Source organism: Enoplosus armatus, chromosome 11 (genome assembly GCF_043641665.1).
Source record: "Enoplosus armatus isolate fEnoArm2 chromosome 11, fEnoArm2.hap1, whole genome shotgun sequence".
NCBI classification, from domain to species: domain Eukaryota; kingdom Metazoa; phylum Chordata; class Actinopteri; order Centrarchiformes; family Enoplosidae; genus Enoplosus; species Enoplosus armatus.
The window spans coordinates 24,119,873-24,130,553 of NC_092190.1; the positions used below are offsets into that span (position 1 = coordinate 24,119,873).

The 10,681-nt window shown below is 45.5% G+C and overlaps 1 protein-coding gene across 1 annotated transcript; it reads left to right on the forward strand.

Moving 5' to 3' along the window:
* On the forward strand, positions 1-9,222 carry LOC139292257 (interferon alpha/beta receptor 2-like). Its single transcript, XM_070914527.1, has 7 exons — positions 1-40; positions 464-596; positions 1,860-2,035; positions 2,311-2,468; positions 5,528-5,690; positions 6,709-6,830; positions 8,433-9,222. Exons 1-7 carry the CDS (start codon positions 1-3, stop codon positions 8,484-8,486), a joined length of 846 nt encoding a protein of 281 aa, XP_070770628.1. The 3' UTR covers positions 8,487-9,222.
* The last annotated feature ends 1,459 nt before the right edge of the window (positions 9,223-10,681 follow it).

The window sequence follows — 10,681 nt, forward strand, 5'->3', positions numbered from 1 at the left end:
ATGGGGCTGCAGCTGCTGCTTCTCCTGCATTTACACCTTGGTAATGCTTATTGGATTTAATTTGTGTGTGTGTGTGTGTCTGTGTGTGTGTGTGGGGGGGGGGGGGGGGGTTAAATGGTGAATATGTGAGGTGAATGTATGTTGGCACTGGGCTGTGAAGGGACATTGTGTGTTTTTTTACTCAGCTCCTCTTTGTTTTTACACATTTGGACTGAGATTTGTTCATGTACTGTAGCTGTGTGTGTGTGTGTGTGTGTGTGTGTGTTTGTGTGTGTGTGTGTGTGTGTGTGTGTGGACGTTGGCTGCAGTAAATGCATAGTAATCCCGTTAAATGCACTTAGTTACAACTCGCTGAGGTGCACAGCTGTTGTGTATGAACAAGAAATGTTTGCGTAGACAACAATATCATCGCAAATTCAAATAATGTCCAGGCTGACGCTCTTCTTCCGCCCCCCCTCTGCAGTGGTGTGCATGTCCCTCCCCGCGCCTTCCAACGTCACCATCTCTTCCTTCAACATGGAGCACGCGCTCGGCTTCCTGCCGGGCCCCGAGACCCCCTCCAACACCCGCTTCACCGTTGAAGTCCTCAGCTTCAGGTACTCAGTCGACAGGCGCCACAAAGCTGGGATAGGACAGCGGTGAGGCGAGGCTGAGGATGATGATGATGACAGTGGTACCCTCTTAATGACCACAACGCTATCTGCCTACAGGAGCTTTGCCCCCCACAAAGCTGGACTCGTGCCACCCTGCGCCTTGATTTGACAAATGCACCACCACTGGGGTGGGGGTGGGAGGGTCTGAGCTTCTTGGATGGTTCATATGGTTTAGACAGATCTGGTTTGGAGCCCAACCGGTTCTGGATTTGTGAGGCTGATGCAGATGCTGACACTGTAAATCACCTCAAAGATGATTTTGGTACTGTGCTGGTTTCGACTTATCGCCTGATACTGATGCATTCGCAGCTAAACACACATCGGCCCATAAATACATCGGCCTGGCCTATTTATGACTTGGGGGCGTCGGATGTTATTGACTTTTAGACATTTATTTGAATAATCAACCTTTTTTTTTTATTGATATCTGGATAACACAAATATATTGCAGCACATAAACACGCAGATTATACTAAACGGAATAAAGATGAAGACATAAAAGGAACAAATAACAAACAGCAACACCAAACTCACTTTAACTTACGTTCTCTCTTAACTTCAGTGCCATTCGGTTCATGGTTTTTGACGTGGTCATTTCTTCCCAGTCAGACGTGCAGGGACAGGACTTCTGTAACCAAACATGCAACCAACATTTAGTCGGTGTTGTTTTACCAGGTAATAGAAATTCTACATCAGAACTTAGAGACCATCTTGCGATGGGATCCCAGCAGCCGCGATGCCAAACGTGGAACACGCGTCATAAAGGAAGCGAGTCTGGGGTGAAAAACAGGTGAACGGGGTCAACTGGTAACCTGTGTCTCGGGGTGGACGGGAATGATTGAAACTGGGATACAGTGATACAGTGAATACAATATGCCCCCCCCCCCCACCCAGTTGAGCTTCTGCCTTGCTCAGCACAGCATGTCATATGTTTCAGTTTTGTTTCTGGGACACTTCTGAACCCTGTGAGAAAGCACCTTTCTGAGTCACCATGTACTCTAAAGAAGCAATTTCATAACAAGTGTGAGTTTCTTGTGTCGGGATGACGCACACGGCCCGGTTAGTCACCTTTTCGCCGAGCTGTGAATGTTATCTGTGGTAATATGTCAACCATCATGTTGATAGTTTGGTTATTTTTTTAGGATGACACCTTATTCTTACCTGTTGTCTTGGGGTTATCACCTCCTATGTTCTTTCACTTTGGAGGAAGAGCTCGTGGATATCAGTGGCTGGTTGTTCGGAGCTGACGGCCAGACAGACATGTAACCTAAACAGAGCGTTCAAGGACCCCTTCATTCGCTACCGGGCCCGTGTCCGGGCCTTCACGCCCACCCAGACATCCAACTGGACTGTGTCTGGGCAGTTCCAGCCTCTTACAGACAGTAAGACACCGCCAACACACTCACGTACAGAACGTTTTGTTGCACACCTTTCTCCGAGAGGCACAAATGATCTCATTGGTTGAACTAAACCTCAGTCTTTCTGAGCGCAAGGTAAATAAACTTCAATGGCAAAGATATAATTGATCCATATATATACATAATGGAATATGCAGTGTCCGTTGGACGTTAGAAATGTGAGTGTTGCCCAACATCTCCTCAGTGGCGGCCATCTTTGATTATTTGTCCTCAAAGTGGGTTCATTTCTGCCCCCGTAGCTGTGTTGGGACCTCCAGATGTGTCGGTGTCCGGCTGTGGGAACTGTTTGCTGCTGCAGCTCAGAGTTCCTACAACAAGCAGGCTCCGGCAGCAGCAGCTGAAGGACCTCTACAGTGGAGTGGACTTCCATGTGCAAAGGACTAGGGACGGTGCACAGGTATGTGTCAGGCTTAAAGCTTGCACTAATCAACATTGCTGTTTCCATAACGAGTCAAATAACTGTGTAATGTGAAAGGGGTCCATCCATTTTGACACCCCAGATAATCATCATCCGACTCTCCCGTCATCTTTTAGTCGATTTTGGCGTCATTGTTTTGGTATTCCGGCCCCTCCTTATTATTATTATTATTATTATTATTTTAAGACGGACGTTTAGCCCTTAAATGATTCCTTAGTTAGCTGATTAGTCAATCACCAGAAATGGATTCTGATGGACTAGATTAACGTTAGCATCTTTGCTTTCATTGTTTTGTTTTTTACGGGCTACAGCTTTACCGTTAGCGATCCCCCGCGAGTAGGGCGTGGCGCTTTGCGGCGCTACGTCACACGTGGGTCTAGCTCGGCATTCCCAGCGCAGACATCACGGCAGAGGCAAAGAGACCGAAGAGGGCGTTGAAGGAGGAAGCTAAGAAGACAAAAAGAGTAGAGTGGCCGAGCGAGAATCCAGAGATGTTTTCCCAGGCATAATGAACGCACATCAGAGCCGTGAGACTGCGCTGTCGAGGCCCAGTGAAAGGAGCGGCTACTGCGCTCGCTCCATGGGCCGCACGATGCAGGCCCGGCTCATGTTATACTCGGAAGTCTGAACTTTTTTGGGCTTCCTTGGCTGAGCAACTGTAATAGGAATGAACAGGGGCCTGCCTCCGACGCTGTATCCAGTTCTCGTTATACATCCATTCTTGCATAATAGGGCTATAAATTCATAAAAGTGAATGTTAATGTTGCTGTGTGTAACAGCTATAACGGCTTCATAAGGTGACAATGTCAATGTTGTGTTTACAGCTCCCCAAAATGGCAATTAATTCAGATTCAAAGGGTAATTCAGATTCAGCCCCCCCCCCCCCCGCCCTTCAAACCTTGTTGTTTCCTGTCACAACGAGGTCATTGCTTCCCCTCCCCCAAGCGTGGCTTTGCACGTGGTTGTCTTTGTTTTGGTTCTGCTCAGCGGTTTGCAGTTGGCAGTTATTTTTCAGAAATATCGCTGCCACGGGAAGTGAGCCGTTTCTTTGACGGGGTCAGACCACTCCGCTCACAACACTGCCCGAGCAGCTGGGATTTTAAACGGAACCGGATCGGCTAAGGGCTGGAAAACACCGAGGTGTAGATGGCTTTATGATCCAGTACTGAAGCGTCCCAAACTCAAACACTCAAACCTTCTGCTCGGTGGTAGTGTGGGCGTAGCCGCTAATCCCTCGAGCAGCTTGACTTAATAAAGAATCCTAATATTCTAATATTGTTTACTAACTTCACTTGAATGCAGCCGTAGCTGTAATCCCCTCTTGCAGACATTCACACATGACTTTTGTGAAGTCTTATTAAGATATAGGTGCTGTGCAGATGGAAACGCAGCAGAGGCGCCATGGTTTGATCCCAGTTACCACGCATCATCCCAGCGTAGTTCGCCTCACAAGATAACGGTGGGTTTCTGCCGGCTTGCGTGTGTTCAGACGACATGAAGCTCCTGAGCCGCACGAAATACCGAGAAATGAAAAACTTTTATCTCTGAAAGACGCATGGAAGGCGAATCAGAATATTGGGCTGGTGTGTTTCAGAGTGCAAGGTTTTTACCCACGCCTTCCTCTCACGCTTGCCTGTGTTCGAGGAAAGAAACCGCTCAGCCTGATGAGAAGAACAACACACACACACACACACACACATTTATACAGTGTACAAATGTGATATGAGGTGATCAGACCAGGCAGCAGAGGCTGAACCATGACTGGAGAAAAATGAGACAAACGTGTCTGAATACACTTCCTGGTCACCTCAAGCTTCAAAACACCACACAAAAAATCTCTACTAGTAAAGCAGTTTTAAGTGCGACGTTCTTTAGCCAAGCATGCGTATTACTAATACAACTCAAATCAGTGGAGACAGCGGTGAGTACACATCAGTAACTCAGTCTGTGTCTTGTTGTTTTGCATTTCCTGTTTCGTGACACCTGGTGTGCTGGGAGCTCTTTCTTGGGAAAAAACTGAGCTGCTCTGACACAGGAAGTGACGCAGAGTCACCTTCACTACAGTGGCTGCTGCGATTTCTTTGGAAATGCTTGTTACAACGGCCGAACGCAGACAGAAAAGAGCGCCACATTATTGCTTCTACTCCACAACCATTTTTACTCCACTACATTTATTGAACAGCTGTAGTTACTAGTTACTCCAGATTTTACATACAAAGTAGGTCAAATAGCTCCGACTCAACCGACTAAAACCTGTAATATAACATAGAATAGACAGCAGCCAAGGCCTTAAGTAGTTTGGCCTAAAATCCTGGTGGATAAATAATGTCTTCATTTAATCACTGGTGTACACAGCGTCAAACTTGGCCAGATAAAGACACAATAATAAACACAATACTGGGTTGACTTTCCCAGTAAACGTGGGTCTCGGTCCCTCTTCTCCAGCCACGTCCCTTATACTCCATTTTCCCTCCATTCCCCTGTCACCCTGCTGCCCCACCCATCCCTCATCTGCCCCCCCCCCCCCCGTCAGCATATACCAGCCTTCCTTTGTTCCTCTGCCGGTTTGTCCCATGATCCTGTCTTGCTTTGAACCCTAGTCTCGCATAGCCGGACCTCCTCTCCACACTTTGGAGAAAGGTCTGACTCAACCCATCGTCGTTCAGGGATGCGGGGGGGTGGGGGCTATCTGCGCATGTAGACTATGTGATGTCCTAGAGGTGAAGCCTACCTGTACTGTAGCTCTGGAGGAGCTCGCTGGACCCGTTGAAACCACAGACCACAGTAACGAAGGGGAGGAGAATGGCCAGACTATATCCCAGCAGCCTACATCCGGTGAGCCAGACTACCTGAACCCGGACCTGAACCCGGGCCTTAACCTGGACCTACCTGCCTGCAAGCTATTCGCCGTTAAACCACTGAAGTCATCCTGCCCTCTCGACTGTCTGCATTTGCTCCATGACAATAAAAAGAAATCCATGTTTTAAATAACAAGTCATTTCCTTTCACTCTCTGGTCTGTCTTGTTGTGTGTTGCAGTTCAGACTGCATCTGCCCTACAAAGAGGAGAGCGTGATCCCGTACCTGCAGCCCGGTGTGGAGTACTGCGTGGCCGTCACCGTGAATGCATTCTTCAACGCCAACCCGGTCTCCAGTAAAACTTACTGCGCCTTCACCAGCCCTCCTCAGCACAGGAGCTCACGTACGTCACTGTTGTTTCAGCATCCGCCCAATGACATCAACGTGTTTATTCAACAGATTTTCATGTCTGACCATGTATGGAAGCCCATCACTGCCAACATTACTAGGGAGGATAGATTATTTTATTTTCTTTTTATTATTACATCCCAACTATTCCATTTTAGCATGAAACGTCTCTTGTCTCGTTCACTGTGTAACGAGTGGACTTCGGATTTGTTGTCGTTAGAGCGTTACTGTAAGGCGGCTTCACCTTTATTTAGTCCGTGATTTTCGAATCCAAAATGCTTTTACTGATTGGACTGGGAACACAATAGACGATGAATGATGTTGCCACTGTGGGACATTTACAAAACAAAAGGCCTGTGTTGAATGCCTTAAAGGCAATAGAGACCTTTGGCACACCTACACAAAGTGTTTTCACTTGTGTTGCCTGGGTAGATCTGCTCAGATCTGTGTGGGTGTGCACAAACTGTGCTTGACTGAGAGGCTTTGTTACGCTTGTTTAGGGCGAGACCTCTTACACTTTTTTATGGACTTTGGTGACCTCGCGTATTCCCCAGCTAGTTTGCGTATCCTTCATTCTGAACAGAGCTCTGATCAGTTATCTGAAAAGGGCTTAATACTGAAAAGTCTCAAACGCTGTGCAGATGTGCACTCAGCTGCCAGTGAATCGGGCTACCAGGGAACCTTTCATGAGGGTCAGATTTCTGTAAACTGAGCTGTTTTAACAGGCTTCCCCTCCAGTGTGTGTTGCTGCTGGCTTGAAGGCTGAAAGGGGAACTTCATTTGAATGATAACAGTTCCTCTCAGAGATGTTAATGTGGAAGAACGTGTAATTCTACAGTTTAACGCCTGCCGGATGTCAATGTTATTTTCCAGGATCCTCCAACCTGAGGTGCTGAATTAGCAGAGAAAACTGAAGGCTAATGGCCTTTCTGACATACTGAAGTTATAGTGTGTATTCCAAAACAGCAAAACCTTGGTGGTCTGACGCGTCTCGCTGTCCTCCTGTCTCACAGTGACCATGGTCTACGGCCTGCTGGGTGCGTTCTGTGCGCTGGGCTTTCTCGTCACTGGATTGGCCGTCAATGGCGGCAAGCTGAGCTTCAAATTGCTGAGACGTCGCCTACCCAGAACTCTGGTAACTGACCCGGCCGTGTGTGCTGGGACTTGAAGAATCAATTGTTCATCTTCACCTTAAATTTTTCTTGCACTCAAAATACTCGCTAATGCTGAGGCAATTATGATCACACTTTGACTATTAGAAATCAAATAAAGCTTAAACTATTGATGAAGTGAGGAGTCAATCAACAGAAAATGAATCAGTAACACTTTTGATGATCTGTTTCAGCCATTGATCATGTAGCAAGACTAAGAGTCTACTGCCATGCTAATTGCTCTGTTTACGTCAGCAAGCTAACATGCTCGCAGTGGCAATGCTAACCTAGCATCTTGGTTTAGCATGTTAGCATGCTACCCAAATTAAGCACTAAACACAAAGTACAGCTGAGGCTGATGGGAATGTCAATGTTTGGTTATATTTGGGCCATAAACCAAAGTGTGGGACAAATTTGAAAATCTGACCGGATGATGGCGCTAGAGGAAAAGTCAGAGGATCAGTAAAGGCAGTAGGATTAAACCTCTTGAGAACCACGACTGTATGTACAAAATTTCATGGCAGTCCTCAGACAGACCAACATTGCCGTCCCTAGAGCCATGCTGCTAGCATGAAAAATGCTAAAAATGTGCATTTGCTAGTTCCTGCTTCTCCAGTCAATTTTAATATTTTAAATCCTTACGGGTTTTGGAATGTTGGACGGACAAAAACAAGCAATCTGAAGACGTCACCTTAAGCCTGATGGTGTCCTATGTTTTTCTTCCTGTCAACAAATACCATGTGGGGACCCGAACCAACAATGAATATATCTACTAACAAGTACTGTGTGTGTATCACAGCCTGATGTATTATTATTCCTCTGTGCCATAGAGCTCCATTGTTGTCCAAAACGTATTAAAAACACATAATGCGCCACACGAGTGACATGTTCCTTCATTACCATGAACACACACGCCTCAATCCCGCACACACCGTCCTGCTGCCAGAAATGCTCACTTGATACAGGTTTTGTATTAATCCGCGCCTGAAAATAGTCCCAAAAAAATGCGCCATTTCCTCCTGTTTGAGAAACGTTTGCTGAAAAACTACAGTGGCCAGGTGTTTTAGGAAATTACTGAGCCTTTTTTTAAAAAATTAATCTATATATATCTATATATCTATATATAGATATATAGATATATGCATAGGAACCAGCGGGCTTGGAGCTCAGAGCCTCAGACAAAGTAGGGAAGTCAGTATTGAGAGACGGACTGACGCTCTGTTGGTTTTGGTCTTTTCACAGGATTTGTTGACAATAAGAAATGTATTTTACTCTCACATGGAAACATCCCCCTCCCTTTACTGTTTGTTTTCATTAGCTCATAATATTCAGGTATAGTTTGATGTCAAAAAAGATAAATATAAAAGGACCTGTTAATATTTATCACTTCTTTTGTATGTATAAATAAACAACCTACCACTGTCCAGTCAAAGAGGGAACTTCCAAAAGGCACACGTAAGGAATATTTTGATAACCGGCCGATCAATTGCAGTTTTCAAAGGTGCGTGTGATGAGACTTTTAATGTGGAGTATGATCAGCGGCATGTAAGCATGACTCTCTCCGTTACCGTCTCTCTTATCTCCAGTCATACTTCCTCCTTCAAGGCCAGAATGGTGGAAGTGGACCCCCTGAACTCTGAGGTCGGATCTCAGCTATACGCAGCTACGTCGAGAAGAGGTTCAACGGCCGAGGAGCAGCTCTGGATGTTGGTGAAATCAAACGTTTAAAGGGGAAGTGTTGGAGAAAGGACAGGACTGAGGCGGGAGACCAGAAGAGCTCGTTTTAGGTGGAGCTGACTGGTTGGGGGTAGTGTATGGTTTAGCATCAGAGTGAGGTGTCTTAATTGTTAATATCCTGTTTTTGTGCCAATATTTCTAATTTCCTCTGACTTTTCAATTAGTTTGAGGTGGATGAAGTTGCTGCCTGCTGAAGAACTTTTCTGTCCCAGAGAATAAAATGAGGAGGAACAGAAATTGAAAATAAACTTTGGAAATACCTTAACTGATGCATGAAACCCAGCCTAGTTCATGCATTACATTGAGTATTATTACTGTATACTGTATGTGTTTTGTTGTATTATCGTCTTTAAATGCTGCTGTCCGTTGTGTCATCCTCTGCCAAATGAGCATCGGGGTTGCTGATGCCTTCGTCAAGGTGGCACACCACCCCGCTGAGCGCAAGATATCTAAAACATCTGGTGACTTGTTGTTGTGTGACTTGTTTAATTAACTAGCATTGATGCTAACACTGGTCTGCGTGTGTGTGTGTGTGTGTGTTCTCAAAGTTATAAACTGGAAAGATTTTCATCAACTATGAATGTAATTACAGTTCTTTCATCATCATCTCTGCTAATAAAGAAACCTTAAATCAATAAACAGAGACAACCTGGACATTTATCATCAGTGGTGTTGAGCACCCGTCCTTCATTTTCTCTTATTAAAGTGGGTCAGCCTGATAAAAGGCGGCATTTCTTTCATTGGCTGGTGTTGAAGAGGGTTCGGTTGCTGCTTCTGCAATATCAATGAACTTTAAAGGCTGTTAAAGCGGCTCTTCACATTAAAGGGGCCGCTCTAGGACATAAAACATAACATACCATTAGCATGGCTCTGTTCTGTATGTAAACCATGACAGAGCCATGAACTACATGATGATGATGCTACATACAAGTCAGCGCCTTGCTTATACAAGTTAGCCATATCAAGCTATGACGGTGATAATATGTGAAACACGTGATTTACAGCACAGGAACATGGATAGCCTGGACGCGACAGCCAATCAGAGCAACTAAACGCGTGACGTAGCGGTGGGCTGCTGGACTCTAGTTCAACATGACAGACAGGATGTAGAGACCAACACCGACCACCTGTACGAGCCGAGTGACTGACAGTGGTCACAACACAGTGGTCACAACACAGTGGTAATAACACAGTGGTCACAACACAGTGGTAATAACACAGTGGTAACAACACAGTGGTAACAACACAGTGGTCACAATACAGTGGTAATAACACAGTGGTCACAACACAGTGGTAACAACACAGTGGTAACAACACAGTGGTCACAATACAGTGGTAATAACACAGTGGTAACAACACAGTGGTCACAATACAGTGGTCACAACACAGTGGTCATAACACAGTGGTCACAACACAGTGGTAATAACACAGTGGTCACAACACAGTGGTAACAACACAGTGGTAACAACACAGTGGTCACAATACAGTGGTAATAACACAGTGGTAACAACACAGTGGTCACAATACAGTGGTCACAACACAGTGGTCACAACACAGTGGTAATAACACAGTGGTCACAACACAGTGGTAACAACACAGTGGTAACAACACAGTGGTCACAATACAGTGGTAATAACACAGTGGTAACAACACAGTGGTCACAATACAGTGGTCACAACACAGTGGTCATAACACAGTGGTCACAACACAGTGGTCACAACACAGTGGTAATAACACAGTGGTCACAACACAGTGGTAACAACACAGTGGTAATAACACAGTGGTCACAATACAGTGGTCACAACACAGTGGTCATAACACAGTGGTCACAACACAGTGGTCACAACACAGTGGTAATAACACAGTGGTCACAACACAGTGGTAACAACACAGTGGTAATAACACAGTGGTCACAATACAGTGGTAATAACACAGTGGTAACAACACAGTGGTCACAATACAGTGGTCACAACACAGTGGTCACAACACAGTGGTCACAACACAGTGGTAACAACACAGTGGTAACAACACAGTGGTCACAATACAGTGGTAATAACACAGTGGTAACAACACAGTGGTCACAATACAGTGGTCACAA

What these genes read in the sequence shown, in the direction of transcription:
- LOC139292257 (XM_070914527.1), top strand. Translation starts at nt 1, where the DNA reads ATGGGGCTGCAGCTGCTGCTTCTCCTGCATTTACACCTTG. An exon ending in GGACTAGGGACGGTGCACAG is followed by an intron (nt 2,469 to 5,527) that starts GTATGTGTCAGG and finishes TGTGTGTTGCAG; the next exon opens with TTCAGACTGCATCTGCCCTA. An exon ending in GTCGCCTACCCAGAACTCTG is followed by an intron (nt 6,831 to 8,432) that starts GTAACTGACCCG and finishes TCTTATCTCCAG; the next exon opens with TCATACTTCCTCCTTCAAGG.